General features: G+C 52.1%; 1 protein-coding gene across 4 annotated transcripts; it reads right to left on the bottom strand.

The window, feature by feature from the left end:
• Positions 1 to 9,764: 9,764 nt before the first annotated feature.
• Positions 9,765 to 23,403, bottom strand: Tal1 (TAL bHLH transcription factor 1, erythroid differentiation factor). 4 transcript variants are annotated; one of them, XM_023724238.1, is made up of 5 exons: positions 22,299 to 23,403; positions 21,426 to 21,574; positions 17,915 to 18,361; positions 17,108 to 17,202; positions 9,765 to 13,562 (listed from the first exon to the last, which is right to left on the bottom strand). In XM_023724238.1, the coding sequence occupies exons 3-5, from the start codon at positions 18,358 to 18,360 to the stop codon at positions 13,114 to 13,116; spliced, it is 990 nt and encodes a 329-aa protein (XP_023580006.1). In that variant the 5' UTR covers position 18,361; positions 21,426 to 21,574; positions 22,299 to 23,403; the 3' UTR covers positions 9,765 to 13,113. The 4 variants fall into 4 exon arrangements, with proteins under 4 accessions (XP_023580006.1, XP_023580007.1, XP_004639213.1 ...); XM_023724239.1 differs by having other exon boundaries at positions 22,743 to 23,403; XM_004639156.2 differs by having other exon boundaries at positions 21,426 to 22,910; positions 23,169 to 23,403.
• Positions 23,404 to 27,925: the final 4,522 nt, after the last annotated feature.

Genomic DNA, 27,925 nt, shown 5'->3' with positions numbered 1-27,925 from the left:
TTCTTCTTCTTCTTCTTCTTCTTTTTTGCAGAACCATCTCCTCGGCCCTTCCAAACACCTCCACTGCTCTGCTCTATAGAAGGTCTGTTACCAGGACTATGGAAACAGTCCCCAAACTTCCTCTTTGCCTGCTGTCAGCCCGTTCTCCATAGGACTGCTGGAAATGACAGTCTGATACCCGACCCCCACCCCCACCCCCACCCCCACGAGGAGGTCCATTGCTTCGTGCTGGGCAAGTACTCTGCCACTGAGCACGACACCCCAGGCCTTCTTATTTTTTATTTTAAGGCAGGGTCTACCTTGGACTTACTATCTTCCTTCCTCACCTCCTGAGTAGCTCGAATTACAGGTGTGCTATCATTCTTGGCCAGACCATGTATCTTGTTTACTCCAATGGATAAATAACAGTCCACATCCTCACAATGACCCGGTCATCGTGAGGCCCATTTCCTCAGTACCTCTGACCCATCTCCCACTGCTCACTCCAGCAATGGGACGGACCCAGATGCGGGCTGCTCCCCATATGTGCCAGCCATACCTGGGGGTGTGGGCTGTTCTCTCCATTATTATCTTCATCCAGGCCCCCTCATGGCTTTTCTGCCTCATCTTCCCCAGCTTGCGACTCCATCAGACCCTCTAGTTCATCCTTTCCAAAACTGCAACACCCGCCACGCGTACACTCCCATTCCCACCTCTAGTTTCACTTTTTTCCTTGGCATTTATGCCTACCTAACTCATTGATGTTTATTCTCTATCTCTCCACCAAGAATCCCCATAAAGGAAAGACTGTGTTTTTCTTTGCTGTTCCCACCTAAGGATAGTGTATGGTGTGTGACAGGCCATGGGTAGACCTTGGAGAGGTGAACCCTCCTTCGTGTTCCCTTTGATAGCACCTCTCCCCCAACCTTCCCCACACAAGAAGGGTCACGAAGGGAGCCCATAGTTTATGCGCATGGGCCCTGAGCCCTTCCCTACTAGAGATGGAGGCCAGGAAAGACAGGACTCCTGGGCTGAAAGATCAACTTAGGAAGCTCTTTTGTACTGGGTGTTAAACTTTCGTAAGCCATGGACCTCTAGGGCAGTGTGGCAAAACCTATAATTCTTTTTAAAATTAATTCCAAAAAAGGAAGAAAATGAAATATACAGAATTATGATTAAAAAAAACAATGGCTTTGAAAAACTACTGTGAAAGTATCTTAATGTGAAAGTATCTTAAAAAGTTAAGCTACAAAGCCAGGCATTATGGCACATGCCTATAATCCTAGCACTCTAGCACTTGGGAGTCTGAGGTAGGAGGATCTCTATGAGTTTGAGGAAGGCCTAGGCTACATAGCGAGTTCAAGGTCAGCCTGAACTACATAGCAAGACCCTGTAGCAAAAACAAAAAAAGTTATGATATAGTATGTGTGCCTTTTTATCAATGGATTGAGTAATAAGATCTAGCAACTAGTCTGATATGAACCATAATTTCAAGATGGGAGTGATCATAAACAACATGTCGGGTTATCTATTACTGAAATGTGAAGCCCACCACTTACCAGCATCACAGACACTGCAGATACCACTAATTTGCTGCTTACCTTAACAAAGGAAGAAACTCAGTTTTGGTCAGAGATTGATGAAAATAAAGGTGGAATGTTTTTTTCCCATTCCTGTTTATATTCTGCCTCAATTCTCTACTCAAGCTTCTTGGTTTGAGATGTTTGGGGAGCTCTGCTTAGAGCAAGCCTGCAGCAGGGCTGGAAGACTGAGTCCTCATCCTCCAGGGTGACCCTACACAAGTCACCCATTCTTCCCCATCTGGGAGATGAAGAAATCTAATGATGCCTTTGTGTTCATCCATCCTGGGGACTGATGAGTTCATTCAGCAAGCATGTATGGCGCACCCCTTTGCCATCTGGTGGGGAGTGTCATGCTGGGCAGGAGGGGGCCACTAGTGGCCAGTCACCCTGTCCCGGCACTGAGAAGCTTACAGACAGACAGAAAGAGGAGGCAAGTCTCCAATGTAGACACATGGCCAGTAGTCCCCAGACATGGTTTGAGACACTCCGTGAATTCAGAAAGAGGAAAGATCCCACCCACGAGGGGACTGGGAGACCTTACGCCAGAAATAGTCTAATAGATCTGTTCTCCACAGTAGGAGTCTACAGGGACATGTCAGATACAGCAAAGGTTTAGTGTGGAAAAGTAAGAGAAGAAGGGGGGGTGCAGTGGCATACCCTGTCCTGGTCTTGAACTCAGGATACCGTAGGACCTTCCAGGGAAGCACAGGGATGGCACAGAACCAGCTTATTTCCTATTCCTCCCCTCCTCTGAGCCATCAAAGTGAGTGATGGCAGACTAATCAAGGCCACTTGGGTTTGAGGAGGGCCCTTGTCTCTCTCTGAGGACCCTCCAGCAAGGACAAGCACAGGACAAAGGCACACCTCCCCCTGGCCTGCAACCATCCTCATTAGCATCTTCTAGAAAGCCAAGGTCTGTTCCCTGTCGCCTGGCAACTGGACGGGCCAGCCACCTTTGGCTGAGCCTCAACCCAGCAGATGTGGACCCTACAGGGCTCTGCAGCCGATACCCACCCCGCCAAAATAGGCAGACCAGTCAAATACCCTGTCCTGCCCAGCCCTTTGTATTGTAACACAGAAGCTGCAGCAGCTGGAAAAGGCCAAGGAAGGGAGAGAGGAATCCAGCCCTTGACCAGCAAATCCAGAAGACAGAGACATGGCGGGGGGGGGGGGGGGGAATCTGAGATCTCAACGTCTACCTCTGACTGTACACAGAGAGCAGAAGCTTAGCAGCACCGACCAGACAGTCCGAACTCTCTGGCATCCAGCTCAAACTGCTGCTGTAAGAATGCACCATGCCAGACAATAGGAGGCAGGCTGCTGGGGGCACTGGCAGTCTTGAGCAGGGGAAGGCAGGTAGCCTGTCAGAGCTGCTAGGTCCCAGGTGGTCCTGAGAGAGATTGACTGGGGCTTTGGGGCTGGGAGTGCCTGTGTCTGTCTGGATCCCACCTATTCAGGGGCAATAGCAGGGGGCGTGAGAGTGATGGGCAAGCCTGATAGCCCATTGAATGTGCAGCGACAAGGGGATTACTGGAGAGAGGGGCGGAGACAAGCCTCTCAGCCAGCCTGTGTGGGAACCGCCAGAGGGCAGAAGGCCCAGGCATCCCCGTCCCCAGATACCCATGGAGCCTGGGACCCAGGAGCATCGTGGATCCCAGGCTGCAACATGGGAGTTAGGAAGGGCTGAGGACCCTTATTCCCGGGGCTCAGCTGGCCAGGTTGTCACCAGGCATGGGGTGGGAAAGGGTTTTCCAACCCAGTCTCGTGACTTTCTGGGCTCAGAAAGGGAGGGGTCTTTGGGGACTTTGTCATAGGATAGTGGACTGGAGGAATCACACAGGGGGAGTTAATGCTACTGTCAGGTCACCTTCTGTGTGACTAAAACTGAGGCAGGAAACATTGAGCTCCCCCAAACCGGGGAGCTCATTAAATAACAGACAAGTCTCTTATCCCCACACCCTAGATGGGGGCTAGGGCTGCCTCTGATTTCCACTTGGAGGAACCCCAACTGAATGGTCTGGAACTATGCAATGCCCTCCCTCAATACCGGACACAGCAGTGTTCAGGGTCACCTGTGGTAGGGTGAAGGGCCAGCTCTCCAAAGAGCCACAGTTAGAATTCTTACTGAGTTTCTGAGCCACTTCACTTTGAACAACCACTTGACCTCTCTGACTCCGACATTCCTCATCTGTAAAATGGGAGTAAGGATACCTGTCTTGAGGTCAAGGGAAGAATTAGTTGTTGGCATAAACTGCAGAACACAACACAGGGGCCCCTCACCCTTGGGGACCCACAACCCCTTTCTGAGCTTCCTGGGTCTGGGAGCTAGGACCCTTCAATCCTGCTCTACTTCATCTGACACATCAGCACGTTGACTTTACCCCCTTCGGGGTGCAGGGATTGGCATTTTTCTAGAGATAGAATTGAAATGCAGAATGCATGGATAGGTTGAGGAAGCATCCTGTGGGGAAAGCTAACAGGGACTTGGTTCTAGGGGGCCTCTGGGTTCTCTGGAGCTCTTTGTTTTCCAGTCCTGGGGTCATCCAATCACTATCTTCTTTCTCACACAGCCAGGCCTTCTGACTGCAGCACCAAGACATCTTCCCGGCCTCTTACCAAGCAGACCACCGTGCCATGTTGCATGACATCAACTCTCTGACTCCTGCTTCCAGTCTGGCTCTCCTGCAGTGCCTAACCTGGGGGTTCTTAACAGAGCTCTGAGCATCCCTGACCTGCTCTCAACCCTAGGTGGCTTCCTATTGCCCTCATGGCATGTAAGCCATTTGGTGACCTTGACCCAGGCCCACTTCTACCCCAACAGTTCTACCATATGCACTTCAGCCATGAAGGAAATCCAGGTCTTTCCAGTGCTCCACCTCTGTCCACATCATTCTCACTTCCCCAAATGCTGGTCCTCTCTGCACACCTGACCCAGACACACAAATGCCTACTCATCCTTCAAAAAACAACTTTCTCCTGGAGGCTTTCCATGACCCCTCTGTGAGTCACACTTGGCTCCCCTGGTGGACTGTAGGGCAGCACTTAACACACGGCTGGTGGATCTATGCCCCTGACATTGCCCAGCTCAGCAAAGTGCACATCGACTCAATGAATGAGACTGTAGAGCTACATTGTTCAATATGATAGCCACTGGTAACAAGTGGCTCTTTGCATTTACATCTGTTTGAATTAAACAACATTAAAAATTCAGGGAGCTGGTAAGATGGCTCAGTGGTCTAAAGCACCTACTTAGAACAAGCTTAGCAAAGCACAGGGACCGCAGTTCAATCCCCCAGCACCACATGCCAGCCAGCCCTGCCCCCTGATGGGCTGAGCTGGCCACACACACACACACACACACACACAAATAAATAAATAAAATTTTAAAAAAAATTCAGCTGCACGGGGCCGGGGAGATGGCTTAGTAGAATAAGCGCTTCCCTGGCAAGCGCAAGGGTATGAGCTCAATCCCCAGTTCCGGAAAAAAAAAAAAAAAAAATTCAGTTGTACTTGTCACACTGCAAGTACACATGTGCTACATGTGGCTACTCTTCACTAGCCATATGTAGGGGACTGGATAGATACACAATGCTTTCATTGCCCCAGAAAGTTCTGTGTCAACACTGGCCTAAGGAAGCTGGTGGGGCACCAGGAGACCTTGGCTTTAGCTCCACAGCTGTCCTTCTAATTCACACTGAGGTTAGACAAGTCCCTCTGCTTCTCTGAGCCTCAGTTTCATCACTGGTACAGCCTGTCTTACATCTGTACAAGGCCAAGCCAGGCAGAGCTTCCCAAAGGCCTTTCTCTCTTTCTTCTTTCCTTCTTTCCTTTTTTTTTTTTTTTTTTTTCAGTACCAGGGATTGAACTCAGGACCTTATGTTTGCCAGGCAGGCAGGTATGCTACTGAGCTATATCCCCAGCCTTCAAAGACCTTTCAATTGATTCTGCCACTCACTGCTTTGGATAAGGCCCACGTGTGCCTGGGGAATCAGTTGGGCAGGTGGAATCTGCTTACACAGAGGCTGAGGGACCCGTCTGACCACCCTCAAGTTCCAGAAGGTCTGGTAAAAACAAAAACAAAAACAAAAACAAAAACAAAAACAGGGTCCAAAGCCTGCCCAGAGAGCCTCCCAGGAAGGCAGCCCTGCAGCGAACACAGCCCATGTGTATCTGTCCATTGGTTTTAACAGGTATGTGGGGGCCTTACCATGCCACACCAATTCTTCCTGGACAAGAAAAGACACAGACAGGGCCTGGGGGGAGAGGCAGCTGCAGGGGGTGGTCCGCAGGGGAGGGGAGGGGAGGAGTGGAGAGTGGAAAGTCAGAACTGCACTATCAGCACTGCCCGTCCTCCCCACTTCCTCTCTTCGAACGGATCACATCCTGTTATTGTGTGGACAGAGCAGGCCAGGAGCTGGGGAGAGAGGCAGGGCTTGGACCAAGCAAGTGGAGCAAGAAAGCAGGAGCCAGAGGAAATTCCACAGTGGCATTTCTAGCTCCAGTAGCAAAATAGCCTGGCCCTACCAGATCCCAGGTGCCATGGGCAGAAGTACAGGACCCAGGAAGGACAGCATGCCTAATGCTGCTTGCCTCTGCATTCAGTGCTGGGTCCAAGAGCAGGAAATGGCACCTTCTCCAGGAAGCTTTCTCCTGCCACCTTCTCAGGCCCCTTCAGTCCTGTGGATTCTTGCTCAGGGCCTGTAGGCCCACAATTGGGTCTCCTATACCCTAACTCAGTGAGTTAGGCACAGCCACTGCACTTGCCTCAAAGCTTTACTCTCTGTACTCTATGCCCGTGTTCACTCAGCCTGTAGGCCTCTGCAGACCAGGACAGAGTGGACCCCTGCTGCCTCTCCAGCACTGCTGAGCTAGGGAAGTCTTCTGCTGTGGGTAATTAATGTCCCTGTGTTCTCTCTTTCTCTTCTGCCATTCCCAAGGGCAGCCCCTATTCTGATCCTATTTCCAGAAATAATAATGGGTGATTTCTATAAATCAAAACCATTTTCCATATAATATTTTTGAATTCTATGAGAGCCCTGGAAGATGAGTGTTAAGCGTCTTCACTTAGCAGACGCAGAAAGTGAAGCCAAGAAAGGTAAAGATACACCCAAATCACACAGCCAGTGCACTAAGCAGCAATGTTAGACTTCAGCCCACGTGACCTTGACCCTAAAGGCCAGGTTCTCTCTGGAGCCCAGCTGCCTGTCCCACTCACACCCACCCAGGCCCTGATCCCTCCTCCCACTGTGCACTGTGCGACAGTACTTGTTCAGCCATCCACAGAGCCTGTCCTCCTGCTGGTCCAATGTTCCAGGCAAGCTGTCCACTTCTCAGTGAGTTATGCCTGGTCCTGGGCAGGCTGCTGGGACAGCTGTACTGCTGTCCCTGATAGCTTGCAGGGGTCCATGTGCTCTATGACCACCAGCTGCCTATTTACTGTTTCTTCTTTCTTGCTGAGGAGCCTGGAGCACCGGCTCTGGACACAAACCTAACTTCATACTGCAGGTCCCATGGCCAAGTCCCTTTCTAAGCTCCATGCCCTCCTTCCTGGGTGAGCATCACACACCATTTTCTGTATCACTCAAGCCTGCCAAGCCTCTATTGCTGGACACATGGACAGTGGGATGGGAGGCCAGCACTGGCTGCTGGGGTACAATTTGTTGTTTTGCAAACACAGAAGAGGCTGGTGGGCCAGCATGGGGAAGTCAAGCTGAGGGGGACCAGATAAACACCGCCCTGGGCTTCATCACTCCATACCTGCCCCACCAGACCTAGGATGATAACCAGGCTGCTGCTGCAGCCCAGTGTCTGAAAGCAAAAACCCCCCTTCTTCTGCCTTTCTAGTAAAGAGCCCAGGTCAGAGACAATAGGCCCAGAAGCTGGGTTTCAGTCAGGAGGCCCAAGAGCAGGCAGGATATGCAGGAAGGGGTCCCCTCCATAGGTCTCCACTGTCCTTTTCCACTGGCTCAGGTCTGAGGCAGGAGGGGGCACACCAGCAGTTCTTCGTTCATTCAGAGCCAGGGCAGTAAAGGGAACCCGTGCCAGGTGTACCCTCCAATGCTGGGCAAAGGTACTCTCCTCCTCAAGGCTCTGTCTCAGTGGCCGCAGATGAGTAGGCAAGTATTAGAACAACACAGAGTCAAGGGGGTCGGTCCCCTTAAAGGAAAGCATGGGGAGAGGAGGCAGCTGGCCTCAGAGAATCAGGGCTGCTTCCTCAATGTTCAGGACAAGTGAACTAAATGAAAGAGAGGTAGGAAGTGAGAAGGGTTACGCTATTCTGGGAATAGAAGCAAAAGGTACAAAAAGAACTGGAAGGTTATAAAACAATACAATAATGTGGTCTGGTACAGGATGGAGGATAATTCAGCAGAAGCCAAAACAAGGGAGAAAATAAGGAAGGGCAGATCAGCAGGGGTACTGAGGGTAGGGCTCTTCCACTCTGGGTTGGAGGCCCTTGTGTCTCCGAGCTGGAGCTGCCCTGGGAAGCAGGAGGCTTGGACCTGTCCTGCCTGCCTATCACCATGGAATGCAGGGCTCTGTGAAGCCTCTTCCTCTCTAAGCCCAACTCCCCACTTGAACACATGGCTACTACCCCAGGTACCCTCCATGGGCCAGGCCAGCCTGGCGTGTCTGTAACCTCCACAGAGCTCCACACATTTCCTACTTTGTGACAGGGAACACCTCCATCCTCATGGGGAAAATCCTCCCGAGCATGGCTGCTCCTCTTTTCTCCATCCTCAGAGGAGGACCAGACGTTGGCTGCTGCCTCCATCCTTTCTCACCTGGTCCTTGATGATCTGCATGTTGCTAAATCCAATCAAAATATTCCAATCTTTTCTTGCATGACCACTCAGCTGTGTTGAACTTGGCTAACCACTCATCCACCCCAAATTTTGTATGGTTCTATTAGTCTTCAACACTTCTCTGTCACAGCAGGTCCCTTCATCCTACTGCTCCTCAGTCTACTGGCCCAAGATCCCCAGACAGCTCTACAGGACGACCCCAAACCTCATCACCCACACATACCTAGGCACTCCTTTGTCCTGGCCAGGAGGAGGCACACCAAGGGTCTTTCAAAACCTGGAAAGCTTCCCTACAAGCCAGAGCATGAGTCTGTCCTACCTTGGCAGGTAGAAAAACCACTGAGGACAGGGACAGCCAAGGCCAGAGCCAAGTAGGGTCAGTGAGGTTCGCTATAAATGGGCTAAAGTTATATGTGAGACTCCCAAGTTCCCCCTCATAGCACAGCTTTTCGCATTAATGATAGTTACTGATTACATCACCCACCTGTTCACCACAGCTGTGTGTTTAATGTGGCCCCTACCAGAATTTAAGCTCCAACAGAACAGGGATCTTTGTTAGGTTCTACGTTGGATGCCCAGCCCCCTAGAACAATATCTGGCCCACACTAAGTGCTCAGTGAATGCTTTTTATTTTTTTTTTTTAACATTTATTTATGTGTGTGTGTGTGTGTGTGTGTGTGTGTGTGGCCAGCTCAGCCCACCAGGGGGTGGGCCTGGCTGGCATGTGGTGCTGGGGGATTGAACCATGGTCCCTGTGCTTTGCTGAGCTTGTTCTAAGTAGGTGCTTTAGACCACTGAGCCATCTCACCAGCCCAGTGAATGCTTTTTAAATGTACTGAAAAAAGAAAAAAGTGCCATGCTACTGAAGTACCTGCATATTAAACAGTCCACTGCAGTGCAGCAGCCTCCCAAGCCTGGCAGTTCTATTGCTAAGCCTCTAGGGAAACCTCCCAGGTTCAAAGGCTTTAGCCTCCATCCTAGAGCCTGAGTCCTAGAACCATGTATAAGAGCTATAGGTCCTGCTGAGTGATCTGGGAGCATGGGGCCCCCTATGGCGGCAACACCTTACTCTGTCCTCAACCTACCTGGTAACAACTGCCCAGCCTGAACTACCACAGCAGGAGGACTCTGCTGGACCTGCCCCAAACAAAAAACAGGATGCCGAAGAAAGAGGCCCTACAATGAGGCTGAGCAGGAGAGGAAGAATGGAAATCCTAAGGGAGAACCCTTCTCTCCAACAGCCCCCCAACTCTGCCCTCAGGTGGCCTGGCTCCCACCTCAGGAGACCAGCTGAGTCCTGAGACACCCCCAACTCCAGAGGAGGCAGGTGCTTGCTGGACCTTAAGGTCCCGAATCTCAGGCCTAGAAGCACAAAGTGCAAACAGAGTCCAGGCCCCTTTGTAAAACTTTTATTTAGAAATCTTCCCCATATAACCTTATATATGTACACACATCATCATCAACACATGGGTTTGCTCGCTCAGGACTTGCATGCCCATTGTGTTGGCCTCGGGGCATACAAAGGTCAAGGTACCCAGAGCAGTTACTTCTCATCTGCAGAAAAATGCAGAGACCAATGCAATTCATCACGTACAGTACGACATTGACGCAAAGTGCCGGGCCCACTCACAGAAACTGCGCTATGTACATGGCCAGGGCGGCCTCGCATCAGGGTTGGTACCACTGAAATCACAAGTACAACTAGATCCGCCCAGGAGGCCACAGCGTTATTGGCTGGCTGCAGATGCCCTTTGTTTTATTTTTGGAAAAGGATAAAGGTTGTACCATCTTGTCATTTGCCACTACAAATAAAATAATATGAATTCTTCTTAAGAGATGGGATTCCTTCCTCACTCATTTTTGTTCTCCTCAGAAAAGGTTATTGCCTTTGTACATTCTCCCTCTTGTACAGATTCTGCAAATATTATTTTTGGGACATTGCCATGTCTTCATGGGCAAGGAGAAGCCAAAGAAAGGCTCAGAGCAGGAGTTATGGGAGGCGAGAACAGGAATTAGGAATCTTGTTCAGTTTTTTCAAAGATCTAAAGCTCCTTCCCTCCCTATCTTGGCCCTGGGGTAGAAGTTGATACCTTCTACAGTCTGCCCAGGTCCCCACCTCTTTCCTACTCTCACATCTCTCTCTCCTTGCAGTGAGACAGAAACTAAGACAGCCTGGAGAAACGAGGAGAACCTACATGACGCAGGCAAAAGTAGTTTACAACCTGAATCACCCAAATACCAAGTGCCCATGGCCGGAAACCTTTCTGTGGGATTGGTACTGAAGGCAATAGAGCCTTGTTTCTTCTTCTTGGAAGGGAGGAAGGTCGGGGTTTGAATCCATGACCTGACATGCTAGGCAAGTGCTCTGGCCCCTGAGCTACACCCACAGCCCGCCAAAGAACTCAGTGTGTTTTCAAAAAACACTTCCACATTCACAGCTGATGCCCTAAGTGACTGGCTAAGCCAGGGTATTTATGAGATTCTGACACTCAGGAGGATAGCTATCCCCAGAACACTGCAGAAAAGGAAACCAGAAGCTACATCCTGAGAGAAATGTGTGACCCATCTCAGAAATCCCACCCATTTGGGAGTGAGGGTATAGCTCAGCAGCACAGCACCTGCCTGGCAAGCTCGAGGCCCTGAGTTTGATTCCCGGTACCAAAAAAAGCAAAGAACAGAAGCCATCCATTCATGTGTAACTTCTCTTCATTGCTAAATCAAGTTAATCGATTTAGGAGCCTAACACAGCCTTAAAGTCATGGACTGTTGCTCCATGTGTTGTGTTGTTCTAGTTGCTCCATGTTTACAAGCATGAGACTCCTCACAGTATCTCCCAAGCCATGCAATCAACCCTCACATTTGTCTTGGGGGTCTGAAATGAGCAGGAGAGAGCATTTCAGTGGTTCCAATACTCTCACCATGCCCAAGAAACAAACCTCACAACTCAGAAGGAAGGGGAGGGAAGCGAGGACCCCCTCCTTGTTTGCACAGGGTCGTACTCAAAGCAACTCCAGGGCCGAAGCTCAGAACATGATGGGCTTCTGCATGATAGGATGGGGCCATCAACCAGTTTCCCTCTGACCTCAAGAGCCTTGTAGGAGGGTAGAACTTAGATACAATGGCAGACACACACAGCTTCTGTGAGGCTATATGGGGCCAGAATGCATCTCAGGCAGGCCGAGCTTTAAAAAAACTATGTCCCAGGCTGGACATAGTAGTACACACCTCTGATCCTAACTTTTGGGAGACTGAGGCAGGAAGATTGCCATGAGTTTGAGGCTAGCCTGGGCTACAAAGCAAAGCTCCATCAGAAAGAAAGAAAGAAAGAAAGAAAGAAAGAAAGAAAGAAAGAAAGAAAGAAAGAAAGAAAGAAAGAATTGACAGAGCAAACAGACAGTGATCCACACTACAAAAGATTCACTTTACAAAAGGGCTTTCGGTAGTTATTTCTGTAAAAGATAAAGAAGAAGGATTTGATTTATACAAATTTCATGTACAGCTCTCAGAATGCGCCTTGCTATTGAATCAAACCAGCCTCCTAGACCATATACAACCCTGACACTGAAAGTTGCAGCAGAAGGGTGCTTAAGGTTCTGTGAAGTGAATGTGCATGTTTGGGTCGTAGCCAGGGCCTAGCCTCTGATTGTATTCCCCAATCACTTCTAAAAGTGGGCCTGTGTCCTGGGTCTTATCGAGACCTAAAGATTTCACCAATAACAGAAGTCAAGCAGAAATTCCAAATACAAAAAAAAAAAAAAAGTCATAGGACAGTTTGTGCTCAGTTCAGAAGAAAAACCAGACCTTCAGCAGACAGACACAGCGTGGCACCTTGGAGAACACATACAATCTCGCATCTCAGCACCAACAGGTGCCCATGAGCACACTGGCGTTTACTCAACGACATGAACAGTGACTATAGGAGTTGAAGCTCATATGCCCAAAATATTTCTTGCTCAACTTCTAATATCATTTTCCCTTTTTCTGCCTTCATACAAAACCCAGCAAGGCATTTTCAAGGCTGTACTCTCAGTCCCAACAGCCCCAGGACAAGAAGGCAAGCCTCAGTATGCAGAAAGTAGAGCTCTGATCTCCAGGTAAAAAGGAAGAGCTCCTGGGTTTTCTAACTCTCTGGCCCAGGTGAAAGCAGTCTGTCCACTGGCCATGTTCTTCCACCAGGCCCTGAAGAAGGCACCTCGAGGCTTAGGAGTTCCCGCAGCAGCTGGCAAGCTGGATGGACCAACATGGGCCTGGTTGAAGACAAGGCTGAAGAAATGGGCAGCCACTGGGTACCTACGTATTTGGACAGAAGCAGCCACTATAGCCACCCCAGCCATTCAGGAGGGGCTAAAGGCAAGGCAGAGGCTGCTGGATGCCTCAGGTGACAGCTGACAACCCCAGATCCTGGCAAAGACGGAGTTCCTAAACTTCAGGCCAAAAGCAATGACACTTAAGCCTCTAACTTGGGAACTCTCAGGGGCTGTGGGGAGAAGGAAAACCGTGCCATCTTCAGAAAAAGTACCTACTACTTTGCTCCATTTTCCTGTTCTCCTACTGAGGCAGGAATCAGAATATCCTACTGAGCAGGGATAGCGAGGCCTGAGAGACAGTTAGGGCACCCCAAAGTTCAGACTTCAAGGGAAGTTCATCAAAAATCCATTGCCCTGCTTCTCCCCCTCCCTACCCTGACACCCACTATCCCAGTGGCCTAGGGATTTCCTCTTGGCCGGTCCTGGCTGGCCCCAGACCCATCACCGGGGGCCGGCCCCATCAGTGGCGGGCAGTAGGGCAGGATGGAGGCTGTGAGCCGTGTGTTTGGGTGCCGGCTCCTCTGTGTAGCTGTCCGGGCTGGCCGCCCCATCCAGGGAGCTGCCACAGCTGGAGTTGGGGGAAAGCACATCCTGCAGGAGGTCATCAGGGGGTGCACCACCCCCGGCCCCACCCCCACCAGCCCCTACCACGGGGTCTTTGCCGGGCTTGGCCCGTTGGGTGCCCTCTTCCTCTTGGTCATTGAGCAGCTTGGCCAAGAAATTGATGTACTTCATTGCCAGGCGGAGGATCTCATTCTTGCTGAGCTTCTTGTCTGGGGGATGTGTGGGAATCAGCTTGCGCAGCTCAGCAAATGCCCCATTCACGTTCTGCTGCCTCCATCGCTCCCGGCTGTTGGTGAAGATCCGCCGCACAACTTTTGTGTGGGGACCTGGAGGATGGAGAACACAGGTCAGGAGAATGGCCTGAGATTCCCCAGCAGACATTCCATCCACTGGGATACTGGGAAGACCCTTCCTTTACTCAAGGGACATTTACTCAGACTCTAAACCCAAGTAACCTTCTGTCAACCCTCCTCACTACCCCAGTTAAACCCCACCTATGGCCCTGCTATCCCTTCATCTCTACCACTCTTGTACATTGTGTGTATGGCTCTTCCCAGGGCTGTGTGACATTATGTGACAGCATGTCCAGGGCTATAGATTATCCATTCAGACAGTCACTCATGCCAAGAGGCCTTGATGTGCTATGTAGGAAGACAAACCAGGTGCTCTGGCTATGGCTCTTTTTTTTTTTTTTTTTCTTTTCTTTTCTTTTTTTGGCTATGGCTCTTGACTAGTACTACCTGGACAAGCACTCCTGGGGGACACCCTTAGCAGCCTGTGCCTCCCTACTTCCTCTGCCAATGGGCAGAATACTAGTAAACTATGACTAGTAGTTACTAGTACTAGTAAACTATTGGACCCATGATAGTTACATGGGTCCAATGCCTCCCATGGGTAAAGGACTGAAGACAATGACTATCTCCACTTAAATGTTCAATAAATTATCTGTCATTGATGTTTTACTAAAAAACCCATGGACTATGCCAGGCACTAAGTAATAATGGTGACTAAAACACAATGGGTCCCTGCCTTCATGGAGATTACTTTTTTTTTTGGTGGAACTGGGGATTGAACTCAGGCCCTTGTGCACTTATTCTACTGAGCCATCTCCCTGCTGCGCCCCCCCCACCCCGAGATTACATTTTAATGAGGATGAGAGGTAAAGAACAAAAAATGGAACCAAAAAGAGAAAGGAGCTACAACACAGCTAATCTGGCCAGTGAAGACCTTTCTGAGGATGAGACATTCATAAGGTCAAAACTTAAGGTTAAAGCAACTCTGGCCACGCACAGGGAGGGAAGAAGAGGGGTGTTCATGCAGAAAGTATGGATGTGCAAAGACTCTGAGGAACCGGGCAAAGCTAGCCCAGGTGCGAGGGAAGAGTTGGCAGGGTCCTTTCCCAATAACTACTGGATGCAGACCCCAGATCTTGGCGTGGGAGGAAAGGGAAAAGGGAAGGAAAGGAGAGGAGAAGAGAGGAGAGGAGAGGACAGGACAGGACCAAGACTGTATGTATTCCAGTCCCACTGCTCATTTTACAGCTAAGGAGACAACACAGGACAGAGACAAGCCTTGCCTCAGTGGTCAGTCTAGAGCCCAGGTCATCTGTGCTGATGCCTGATGCTTTACGGTCCCCCTTTCCTGTCTCGAATGCATACTCACACACACCCTATGTTTTCCCAGTGAGGATCACTCATTCCCTGCCCTGCTTCTGAACCTGTCTTTCCAAACCCTACAGGCCCCAGTCCAGCAGACTCTGCCAACGCCCAGGCCCAGGCTGAGAAAAACACGACACACACTGCACAGCTCTACTCTGGGCTCTTTCAGAGAAACAACATGCCACTCTCAGGCCTGCAGGTCCCTAGTAAAGACCAGTCCTGTCCCAAGGTGGTGCTGGTGAGCTCACAGAACTCTTAATGAAGGAAGAGACACTACAACTGCTGTTCCAGGGACAGCCAGGCAGGCTCTGGGAGCGAGCAGGGTAGAGTGCCAAGGACAGAGTCCACAGTGTAAGGTTACAGTAGGAGAATGGGCCAGGACTCAGCTGTGGGATTTTAAGCAAGCTACTTAATCTCTCTGAGCCTCAATTTACTCATCTATGAAAGAAACAATACTGATCTCACAGGCTTGTGGGCACACAAAGCCCATGGCACATAGTAAGTGATCAGCAAGTGGCAGCAATTAATTATTGCTGGGGTTGGGGAGATGGCTCAGTGGAATAAGCGCTTCCCTGGCAAGCACAAGGGCCTGAGTTCAATCCTCGGTTTCACAAAAAAAAAAAAAAAAATATTGCTATCACCCACCCACCCTGCCCCACCCCCAAAAAGATGTCTGAGGCCTGCTAGCAATGTGCTGGGTCCTAGAAGTATGGTCATGAATGAGACACACAAAATCCCCATGTTAAGGAGACCCCAGTCTTCTGCGGATAGGTCTACTTTCCTGAAAGCCCTATGTACTTCCTGACAGGGAGGGAAAGGAGGAATGAGAGAACCTATTGCAGTCCAGATCCTACAACCACTTTACTTCATGGCATTTTCTCAGCAATCTAAGAGGAAGCTGTTGTTCTCTCCATTTTACACATAAAGAAACTATAGCCCAGAAAAAAATTGAGCAACAGGAATCCACATCAAGCCCTGACTCAGGACTGGTGATGTAGCTCAGTAGCAAACAGTAGCAAAATGCTTGCATGAGGCCCTGGGTTCAATCCAAGCCCCATTAAAAAAAAAAAAAAAAAAAAAAAAAAAAAAACCCTCTTGACTCTGGAGGGTGGTTTGTTTCACTTCTGTGGTCTCCTGAGTTCTACACCCTACTTTTTCCCTTTCACCTACCTGTCTGCCTATTCCCCTCTGCCTCCACCCAACAGGACCTCTCCTCCTCTTTCTTAGTCTGTCCATTCTCTGATGTCTCCCTCTCTGGCTCTGTGCAGGCACTCAGAATGTACACACACAATACATTTATGGGCAATGGCCTTCCTGCATTCCCCTCTGGGCCCTCCTGTTCTGTCATTATCTCTGCCTCTCCCCTGGGAAACTCCTGGGCTGCTCCCATTACACACACCTCCCCTGGGCAGTAGAACCCTCTCTCAGCAGCAACCTGGTTGCTAGACTCACCCCTGAAGCTCAGCCTACATATTCAACTCTTCCACCAGCTCCCACCATTTGGCCCAGCCCTCCGGAGACCTCAGTGTGTGTCTACAGGAGCCACAGGATCTGCTGCTATCCCTCAGCTCTGGAGAGACTGTTCTGCTCCGGTGCTGAGCCTAGCAGGTTAACTCTGGGAGGCGGAGAGGGGTCCCTAGATCTCCCATCCTTCCAACCCTTGCTGGAAAGCTCTGGGACCAAGAATATTTAAATACTGTAGTCCTCAGAGTAGCTATGCTGAGTCCCCTGTGTAGGAATCAAGGGATCTGGGTAAAATCTATAATGATGGGAAGAACTCTAGGTCTCAATACAGATAGGGAACAGGTGGTAAGAACTCCTCCCCAAGTAGGACCTAGGAAGGGACCCCCGAAGGTGCAGTGCCAGATTCTATAAAACAGGAGGATTGGTTCTGGGATACCTGAAAGTGGCTGGAGCCCATTGCTGCCTCTCTTGCAATGCCTGCCAGAGTGTAGCAAAGGGTTCTGTAACAGGGACTGGAGCTGACTCCACAGCTTCCGGCTCAGTGCCACTGTGTGTCCCTCCCTCTTCACATTCTCTCTTCCCAGGACTGTGTGACCCTCTCAGCCCTGCCCAGCTCCTATTCAACGTAAAGAGCTTTGACATTTTAGCTCCAAAGTGGTCTGCTCACCATGTGAGATGCTGGCCCCTTCAGATGTCCCCACCTCCAGAGGTAGGAGACTGAGGTTCTGAGGTTCTGGAGGGAGACTCACCATCTGTAATCTCCATCTCATAGGGAGAGGGTCTCCTCTTCACTCGGTTGTTAGTGGCAAACATAGGGAAGGCATCAGGCTCCCCAAAGAACCCACTGCGGAGGGAGCAGGCAGATCACAAGATCATATATGGGGCACAGAGGGCAAAGGGACATCTTAGGGACCCTCTTGCATGTCTTGAGCACCCCACCCCTGGAAGGCAACCCTACTCTCTTCACAATTAAACTTGATACAAAGGCGCGCACACACACACCAGACACTACACTTTACTCCCCCACAGGCTAGCACGCAATCTATACAGATACCTCCACCCTCAAACAGGTGCCTTCGTATGCAACTCTGGCACCAAGGGCCACATGCCTCTTCACCTCCCCATTCACCCCAGGACTTTCCTATAGGCTCACCCCAACAGCTTTCCCACAGCTTCCTCCCTGCCTGTCTCACACTCTCTTTGCCTCACCTTCCCTGCCCCATCCAGCTTCCTGCACACCACCCATACCAGGGGCTAGGTAGGGAAGCCATGACCGACAGGTAGGACCACCCCATCCCACACAGGCTCAGTAGAGAGCGGCCGCCTCAGCCTCTACTCCTGCGCCTGTCCACTTGGGGCTGCAGCTTCCAGAACACTTTCATATCCCCTCGGCAAACACTCCTGTGTGCGCAGCTGAGCCGGAGGCCCACACCCGGGGACCCCAAGTCTCCCACCACTCCGCACACAGTGCAGCACACTCTTGTCCTTCGGTTGCCTAAGTAAGCCTCGCGTCCTTCCTCCCTCGCGGGCTGCCCGCCGCCCCGCAGGGCACTCACCTGCCCAGAGAGGCCAGCGGCTGGCCCAGGCTGTAGAGCAGCGCGCGGCCGGGGCCGGCGGGGGCCGCCAGCGCGGGAGGGCTCAGCTGCACCATGCGGCCGTCGCCAGGCAGCTCGGCCGGGGTCGAGGCCGGAGCGGGGGCCGGGGCGGGGCCGGGCGGTCTGCACAGCTCGGTGGTGGGCACCCGAAGGCGCGCTTCGACCGCTGCCGCTTCGCGGCCCTTTAAGTCCCTGGTGGCACCGCCCCCACCGGCAGGGCCGCCCCCCGGCCCGGTGCGCGCTCCCAGCTCCAGGACCGGGGGCTCCGCTGGGGCCGCGCGGCTCGTCTCCTTGGCGACGCCGTTCAGCAGGACCAGATGCGGGGGGGCCATGCGGGCCTCGGCCGCCTCCCGGCCCTCGAGCGGGGGGTCACTGCGGGCCGCCTCGCCGGGCGGCCGCTCGGTCATCCTGCGGGCAGATGGACAGACAAGCGAACGCCAGCTCAGACAGCCGCCCCCGGCCCACAGCGGAGCGGACTCCAGCGCCCTTGCTCGAGAAGCGGCCGCGAACCCCAGCGCCACGTGGACTGCACCTCCACCCTCGGGGCCAGAAGGCCGGCTGCCCCCGCGTCGGAGCGAGAGGGGGCCCCTCTGGCCTAGGGAAAGGACGCGGTGTATCGGGGGCTTGGGGACTTAGCACCGAGAGGACAGATATAGAGAAAGAAGGCAGAAACATCGGAAGAAAAGAAATAGGGCCAGCGAGAGAAAAACCGAATAAAAGGAGGAAGGAAATGCAAAGAGGAGAGAAAGAAAGTTACCCAGACCCCTTTAGCCACAAGGGAAGAGGAGGGATCAACCCCGGACCGTGCTCTTCCCGCCCCTACCCTCCTGTTTTTGCTTTTGGCGGGGAATCAGTCAGAAAGGGGTGGGGTGGTTTTGGAACCGCCTTTCACCTCTCAGCAATACCCCTAACCTACCCGCTCGCACAGACACTCTACACACATCACCCAGAAACCTGGTAGAGGTGGAAATAGGGAGTGCGAGCTACAGGGACTTGGGTCCACTCAGCCAGAGCTGGCAGAAAATAATCCAAAGGAACCAGCCCCACCCGCCCCCCACACACAAAATTCAACAGCGCTGACGGATGGCTAACTAAAGGTGCTAAGCACATCCACCTGGTATTTATTCTGTGCACTGCTGGTTTACTTCTCAGACACAAGAGAGATTACCAAGGAAAGACGCTGATCCTGGCACCACCACCCTGACTTCACGAAATTCTTGCTTAGACTGAGAAGTGAGGCCAGGTCTCTAAGAAAGGCCTGGCTGAGGCAATATGGAGTCCAGACGTTCAGAGTGTTTCTGAGGACATGGGGTCTGGCCTCTCTTCCAAAATCAGAAAGAGGTGCAATAGTAAGGGTCCTAAATTCTTCCAGCACACACACACACACACACACACACACACACACCTTGGTTTATAGAACTCTGACTCACTTAACTGTGCTATTCATATATATATATATATACACACACACACACACACACACTGGAGCCTTCCTCCTCCTGCACAACCGTATTCCATGAGGACCTCGAACATTTGCTGAGGTTCCCCCACCACCTGGCCCCATTCACATGGAGATTCCCCCCAAAACACCCAAGAGTAAAACCATGAGACGTATTCAGAGCTCGAGGAAGCTTGTGAGTTGTTTTAATAAAGATACAATGAACTCAACAGGCTTCATACATTATTATTAATAAGGGTCTTACTCCAGAATTACATAATTGGCGTATTTCGAAGTAGAAGAGATTCACTTAAGCTTGAGGGCAAGTCCATCTAATCAATTCATTGAAGTCATTGGGCTCCCATTCTACCACTGCAACCCTCTGGGTGAGAGTCCATCTTGGAACCATGCCTTTCACCCCAGAAGGGAGACGAGGCTCCTCCACCTCCTACACAACACAGCTCCATTGCCACCACACCACACCATGCAGAGAACACAGACTCAGACTGTACACTGTCTGGGCCTGCAGCCCTCGGACCACCTGGAAATGATGCCTCATTGGAAGCAAGTTTATAATTGTAGCAGAGACAAAAGGTCTGAATCCACAAAATACGACAACCTTGACACCCAGGCCACTGGAAATGAATGCCAAGTGCACCAGCAATCTTAGTCTCCCTTCAGCTCCTGAAATGCACCACTAACATACCAGGCCCCGCTGAAATATAGGGCTGTGCTGGCTCCCCACTTCTCTGTTGCCACCAGCAGTATGTAACCAAGCCCAGGCACCTCAGCCTAGGTTCTAAGTGAGAGACAATGTGCACTGCAATGCCAATGGGGCTCAAGCTTCACTATGCCACATGTACCTTCTGATTAATTCCACCCCAGTTGCAGAGGCAGGTTCCCAACAGGCAAAGGAAATACATAAACCAGAGTCCCAAAATGGCCTCTCCAGATTCCTGTAAATATCCAAGGTGAGAAATACAGATTGGCTGTCCAGGGGACTATGGCAGACATCTCCCTTCCTGCCTCAGGAAAATCCAGCTCACCCTTCTGAGCCTCAGATGGACCTGACCACCGGTCCATGCCAGGAGGAAGCCACCAGAGTATTCAAAAGCACCTGTGGTTGTCAAGGGATTAAACTGTGTCTCTTAATTTCAGTTAAATTTCCTGAAAGGAAAGCCTGAATATAGTTTTTATCTACTGTGTTTGTTTTAATTGGAGGAGGATGGAGAAGGGGTAAGATCTAGGACTGACTGGCATGGGACTAGAATATTTATGCCACTGTAATTCCTCTCTGTGCAGCACAGTCCCTGCTTGCTGCCCTCAACACTTCCGTTGCCCTGGGCTGGACAGGTTCGGGGTGTGCTGAAGGAGATCTGGGAGTGCTTCCTCCGGCTAGGCAACGTCTCCAGCAGTTCTCCTTCCTCTGGTACTGAGGATTTCTTAGGTGAAGCAGAGTCTAAGCCTCTGTTTTAGAGCTAGCCTTGGGTCCCTCTTACCTTCCCACCACACACACACCGCAGGAGACTCTGCGGGAACCCCAAAATTGCACCAAACCAATCCCCACTGATCTGTGCTCTATCCCTGCACTGACTTGGAGGAGTGTTCTAGTGCAACTCGTCCTAGGCCCCAGGCCCACCCAAGCAAGAGCTCTGTGCTGGCCTGGACGACCTCGGCCTTCTTTCTGTTGAACTCCAAGCACAACTTGCACTACCCGGATACAGCCGCAACAAAGTTCCCGGCCTTGAGCAACGTCCACAGATCCAGACCGATGGGAATGGGAGCCGCAGGAGGACCTACGGCAGTCCAACCCTCTGTTTCACCAAAGGCCGGAAAAAGGAAAGGGCCCTGTTGGGGCCGTAGGCAGCTAAAGTCAGTCTGAGGTGGGATTCGCAACCTTCGGATGACCCTCTCTTCCCCTACCCTCAGTCTGAGATTGGGCTCTCTCCATCCACAGCCCCACCCCCACCCCAGCCAGGAACCCCAAAGACTTCCTGGACACCCTTCTCACCACATCACCGTTCACGTACTCACCTCGGGCATAGTTAGAGAGACCAGCCCCTTGAAATAGGACCTCCACTCTTCCAACAGGGAGGGGTGAGGGGCAGCTAGGTTCTCTGCTTTCTGAGCCCCTCTCACAGCCGAGAGGCCAGCAGTTAGGCTGCGGTGTGGTCCTGGGCGATCTGCCGCGCCCAAACCGAGTTTCCAGGAAAGATGGGGGTGGAGAGAAAGAGGGAGGGCGAAAGGGAGGGAGAGAGAGAAATGAGGGTCAATGTCTGGGAATTACCTCGTGTCCCCCCGCTGACCAGCCCAGGGAGCTGCGGACCGCTTTCTACCCCCATCCTGCAGGTGATCAGAGACTCGGCTTCACCTCGTCCGTGTAAAAATGAACACTACACCTGACCAATCAGAAATAACTTCGGTCCCACAACAACCCCTCCCTGCAAGCTGCCCAGAATATTTTTGAACCCTGCAACTGGAATCGATGTGATTCAAGGCGGCCGTTTGTTTTCCCAAAACGGACGTTGTCTGCGCTGTTTTCTCCACAACCTGAACCAGGCCCCAACAGCCGCCACAGCGCCAGAGCCAAGGGGTCGACCCCAGCTTGAGGCGGGAGCGTGGGGGATGAGTCGGGAAAGGTGGGTGCCATCTCCAGGCCCTAATCAGCGCTACAGAACCTCGGAGGCCCCCCAACCTCCGCCGCCCTGTCTAGAACCCCCATCTACCCACCTCGAACCCAAAGCGAAACCAGAACCTGATTCTCCAAGGATTGTACTTCTCTGCGGGAATGGGGAGGGGTGACAAAATCTATTCAGGTCCTTTCTTTTTTGCCTATTGACAGAAAGAAGGAAAGAAAGAAAATGCAGAGAACAGCGGAAGAGAGAAAGAAATGAAGAAATCCCTTACCTTTACTACCCGTACAAAATGATTTTCGATTTTTCGGGCTTAAATAGGCAGAATAAGGAGGAATGCTAAAGCTAATAGTTTGTTGCGGCCATAATCAAGGGACAGAGGGTAAAAACTGCTCCCGAGGTGTAGCTGGTTTAGTTGTTCCCACCCCCTCCGGTGGGTTTTAATTTGGTGGGGTTTTTTTGCCTAAAAGTCCAGTTTCTGATCGCACATCGAAGTCTTGAATTAATTGCGAAGCCTTCCTTCCTTGGACTGCGGCTTTTGTGGAAATATAGGAATAATTTTCCCTAGGCTTCAACCCAGTGAGGGAGGAGGTTTTTCTTTCTCTTCTAATCCAAATGGAGGGAGGGGAGAAAAGAAGGAGGGAAGCCCACTCAGGCCGGGGGTGGCGTTTGCGTAGGAAGGAGTTTCGGTCTGACCCTCTCCATTTTCTCTCCTTACCCCAAACCCAGCGCCTTAGAAAGCAGAGTAGGGGCGGGAGGGGAAGAATCCTATGCGGCTTTGTTCTCCCACCTAGGAAGCTAAAGTGACTCGCCGCTCTGTTTCGGGACGATTATTTCAATTAAAATAGGATGTTAATGATGATGGCTGTGATGGTGATGACAGGAGCTGGCAGAACAAAATCCTTTCTTCTCGAGCCCAGGCAGCGCTGACCCCTTCCCTCCAAGGAGCCCCGACTCCGCCGCGGTCACCCGTACGACCTGCGTCGGATCCGCGCGGGCTGCGGCTCCGGAGAAGGGGGTGGGACACGGTCCCTGGGGTGATCTCGAGCCCTCCACCCTTAGTGGCGCAAGGCCTGGAAAATGCGTCCATTGTCCTTACCCGGCCTCTCCCACCGCCCCCCGCGGCCGCGCGGGCGAAACTGACCAGAAATGGGAGAAGCTGAAGTGCGGTGCGGACCACAGACCCCGGCTCCCGGCTGCAAGGCGCGGGGCTGCGCGCTGCTCACCCGCGAGCTCTGCAGCGCCTCCGCTCTCCAGCGCACCCCGCAAAGGCCGCCGCGCAGCCCGGCCCCGAGCAGAGCGACGGCCGGCGGGGCTCTGACCGCCCATCCAAGCCCACAACGGCTCCCGAATACATCATAATTTGGAATAAAATGTGAAGCCCCGCTCCCCGCCCCCACGCCGACGCCCCCACCAGCGCCTCAATCTCTCGCTCGCCGCCCCCACTCCGCCCCCAGCGATTTGCAAATGCACCTCTAAAGGACACACAGGCACACAGCTCCGCGTGGACGGGACCACGCAGGGTTCAGCCGCACAGGAGGGCCGCACACAAGCACAGCCCAGCTCTGCTCCATGCGCAGACATGGTCAGCGGACCCGCGCTGTTCAACACGACACAACGAAATCGGTCAGTGCAATCGCTCACGGACACACAACCCGACACAGTCAGGATCACACAGTCCGCAAAACAACGAAACCACCCACACACAGTCAGTGCCCAGCACAGAATCCAACTCCTGTTGAAAAAAGAAATAGCGGGATGACACACATCGAGTAAAACGCAGCAGGGCCTCGAAGAGTCCCAGTCTACACACTCAAACAGTGCAGGCACCATCACACTGGGACACGCAACCAATCGCCAAAAAGACCACGCTCGGAGCAGTCGGCCTTGCCCACGGCTTGCACACACGCACTCTCACAATCCCACCGCATGCACACAACCACCAAGAAGAAATGAAAACCAACCACCGCCTCGCGCATTTCTGTATATTGCGTAAGGAAAAAGGGGAAGGAAGGAAGAGAGTCTCCGAGGCAGGAGGGGCCGCGGCGCCGAGGGCGGAGGTGTGGGTGGAAAATGCCCCCCATCGAAGGCGCCCGGAGCCGGAGCCGGGCGAGGCGTCCCCTGCGGGTGCGGGGAAAAGGAGGAAATCGTTGCGGGGTTTGGTGGAGGCGGCAGGCCGCTTCTCCTCTAGAAAAAGCACGAATGCTCACGTTTTTCCGTGGGGGGTGTGCGTGTGGCCCGGCTGAGGCCTCTGCTGGGTGCGGAGCCGGCACTCCCCCTCCCCCGTGCGCCCGCGCCCCGCGCCCGCCCGTGCGCTCCCAGCCAGCTCACGTCCCGGCCTCGTTAGCATGGGCCGAGGCGCACCGGGGCCGCGTGCACCGCCGAGATAAGGCACTGCCGCGGGTCCGCCCGCCCCCGATAAGCGCCTCGGCCATTATGGGCCAAATGATTCATTTTAATTTGGCAATTTCACCGGAGGGAGTGGAGACTGGTTGTGCGGCTCAGGGACTGGCTCCGAAATGCGCCGCGTAGAGAACCGCGCTCTGTCTAGGGTCCGAAGGGGCAACCCCATTTCTCATCCCCGCTCCCCACAACCTCCCTCACTCCCTCTGCCTTACAGACACTGTCCTTCTAGGACTCTGACCCTGACCCTTGGTCCTTGCCTCTGAAGACCACTGTGACTCCCAAGCCCGCCAGCTGCCAATCCTTCATTCATTCTCTCTTCCTAGTCCCTGACACCCAGATTTCAAGGCAGCAGTTTCCCTTATTTCTGAACACACACACACCCCCACCCTACCCCCGCAGGTTCTTTTTTGAGCTTTCATTCTTCAACCCTGGGGCCTTTCTTCTTTAAAACAGGGCCAGTGGCCTCAGCCCCAAAGGGCTCTGTTGGGGCTAACATGGTGCCAGTAGATGTAAATGTCCCTTTGCTTGATTTCAGGCTGAGCCCAGAGCCCAAGAACACCATTCACCTTTCTCTCCATCATACTTTTAATCTTGCTACTAAAACACTGTTCAGAGCACTCTACAAAAGCTACTTTATTTTTAAAAATAGTCCTGAGAAGTTGATGTTCTTAAAAAAAAAATTCCCAATTTACTGAGGCTCCAGGTGTAAACTTAGTAGTTACATTTCTAGTGAGTGATGAATCCTGACTGTAAAGGAAACAGGCCCAAGTAGTCTTCCTGGCTCAAAGAACAGCAGCCCTCAGAGCCCAGACTGGGGAGTGAAGCACTGGGCTCAGCCAGTCAGGGACCCGGACTTGTGCTGTGCAGAAACTGAGTCCAGGCCTGGGGAGATAGCTCAGCAGCATAAGTGCCTGCCTGGCTAGCACAAGGTCCTGAGTACCATCCCTGGTACCAGAAAACAAAACACCAAAGAAATGGAGTGCACACCAGTCCCCACTCCTGTGACTGGGGTTCCACCTAGTGAGTAGTTGTGTTTAGTCAGTGGTAGAATGGAAAGAACACAGGCTGTAATTGTAGTCCCTTAGCTTTGAGCCTCAGTTTCCTCATTTATAAATGATAATTTCTGTCTCACAGAGTTTTGAAGATAAATAAAATGCATTTCAAGAAAAGATGTCTGTGATAACTCAGTGGGCTAAGCGTCTACTTAGGCAAGCACAAGGACCACATGTTGAGCCGGCCAGCCCAGGGATTTGCTGAGCCGGCCAGAGTCCCAGGCATGGGGCCGCAGGCCTGTGATTCCAGCACTGGGGAGGCTGGAAACAGGAGGAGGATCACTACTAGTGATATCAAAATACATTAAAAAAGAAAGAAAAAGCAAAGATGTCTGTGTGTTATGGGGGATGGGGGTGGGGATAATGTATGGAACCTTACTCAGTTCATGGTCCAGAAAAACATCACATACATCTGCATGGGAGAGCTGGCCCTTCACTGTAGAGAAGGAAATTAATTTAAGGACAGAGATGGGATGCTGCCAAGCTTACAGTGATCCAGCAGACATGCCAGGATGCAAGCTCCACCCTTGAGTGCCCATTCCACAATTTGACTCATCCTACCAGCTACTTTATCGATGTAGTGCTTCCAGTTTGGGCTCCTGTGAAGAATCTGAGAATGGAGGGACACCCCTAGTCTGATCATAGTGAGATCCAGGTAAGGTCTGAGCCTAGAGGGTGCTCTCATTTGACCTGCTGGCCCCTCTCAGGTGAAGGCAAGGTATGGGAATTCAGTGCAGCCTGGCCTTCAGTTCCTCTTGTGCGCTCTGATGACAACCAGCCTGTCATGCGGATGCAGGCAACTTTCAGAGTCCAGAGGTGTAAGAGCCACCTGTGTCCTGAGAGAGAAGTCTAATTTCCCCACCCCAGCTCACAAAGCTCTTTCCTTTCAGGGCTACACCACTTAGTAGGAAGAGTAAGAAGCTGTGGGACTCCTGGTCACTTTGATGTCAAAAGTAGCTACCCTTCCCTAGGTAAATAGCCCAACTGAGGGCTGCTTCCCTAAGAAAATGAGGCAAGGGCTGAAGCAGAAGGGCTATAAAGGCAGGAAAGAAACAGAAAAGAGACCAGCATGGGTGGATCAAACTTGTGGACAATTAAGGATTTTTGAAACAATTTTGTTTATTTCCTTTTAAGGACAGTTGTGTCCTACATAGAAGTAGATTTGCTGTTCTAGAAGACTCTGGCTGCACTGGGGAGTAGGGGTGTGCAGGCCTGGGACCAGGTTGGGGGGATCAGCATGAGGAATGGAGGATGGAAACACATATAGGATGCAAGGTTGGATTTGATGGCCATCATGTCCTACATAGTGGGTTCAAAACCAGGTGAAACTGCATAGCCATACCCCCCATCTCAGGAAATTTAAACAAACGAATGACTAAAGCTGTGTTTGTAAGAACTAGGTTTGGGGGTAGGGATTAGGGTGTGTGTGTGTGTGTGTGTGTGTGTGTGTGTGTGTGTTTTCAGAGCTGGGAACTAAATCCAGGGCCTTACCTTTTATACCACTCAGCTGGCTCCACCCTCTCCACACACACATTTGGTTTTGAATTCCTTGAATTTAGATGCCTTTGAGGCGCCGGACCCATTGTTGTGCTGGGCCTGCAATGACCCTGCCCTATGCCTCTGAGGGCTGTGGCGAAGGAGTGGGGGACCCGTGGGAAGGCCTTTGTCCAACCCAGGAGAGGGTGGTGCCACCGAGGGTGGGCAAGCTCCTCTGTCTTCGAAGCTCCGGCTCCTGCTGTTCTAGCAGCTACCAGATCTTGTCCCCAAACCCTGCGCAAGGCTGGGGGCTCGTGACGTGTACATCTCCCCACCCCTGCTTCCGACAGTGGGTGGAAAACCGGAAACTGAGCGCTAGCGGGGCGCCGCCCGAAATAGCATCTGGTGCCTGTTGGTCAGCGCGTCGTCCAGAGAGTCCGCTAGCAAGTGAACCGGCTGAGCCAGGAAACGCCACCCCCACCGCGCCCCTGCGAGCCGGCCTCGGGCCGGCAGGAAGCCGGGAGCCCCGGCTGGGGGTGCGGGGCTGGCGCGTCTTGAGTCTGGGCCCGGCCGCGGGCGAGGGGCAGGACTCAGAGCTGGGCTTCCACTGAGGCCACTGCGTCTCACCACTACTGTCACAGCCTGGCGTCCCCACACTGGAACTGAATCCAGGGCTTTTCGCTTTTTCTAGTGTTGCTGCCTACCCTGGCTCCCGGATCTGACAATCTCTAAACTTTCCCCCCTGAGTTTGCTTGTAAAAGGACTGGGTTTGCTGCAATCTGATGGGCAAATGTATATTGAGGTTACCATGTGCCATGTACCGTCGGAAGCACTCTTAAGTATCAATTCAGTTGATCCTAACAACCCAAAGAAGTAGGGTTCCTAGGCTCCCCATTTCTTTCATTTCTTCTTCTTCTTCTTCTTCTTCTTCTTCTTCTTCTTCTTCTTCTTCTTCTTCTTCTTCTTC

Source organism: Octodon degus, unplaced genomic scaffold, assembly GCF_000260255.1.
Source record: "Octodon degus isolate 3935 unplaced genomic scaffold, OctDeg1.0 scaffold00107, whole genome shotgun sequence".
NCBI lineage: Eukaryota > Metazoa > Chordata > Mammalia > Rodentia > Octodontidae > Octodon > Octodon degus.
The sequence above is the reverse complement of the archived record's forward strand: the minus strand, read 5'-3'. Positions and strand labels throughout refer to the sequence as shown.

Bases quoted from the DNA above. Each gene is read 5' to 3' on its own strand.
- Tal1 (XM_023724238.1), bottom strand. From the start codon at position 18,360: ATGACCGAGCGGCCGCCCGGCGAGGCGGCCCGCAGTGACCCCCCGCTC. The intron at 17,203-17,914 runs GTGAGTGCCCTG...CTCCCTCCGCAG, and splicing joins CCGCTGGCCTCTCTGGGCAG to TGGGTTCTTTGGGGAGCCTG. The intron at 13,563-17,107 runs GTGAGTCTCCCT...TCCATCCTCCAG, and splicing joins TGAGATGGAGATTACAGATG to GTCCCCACACAAAAGTTGTG.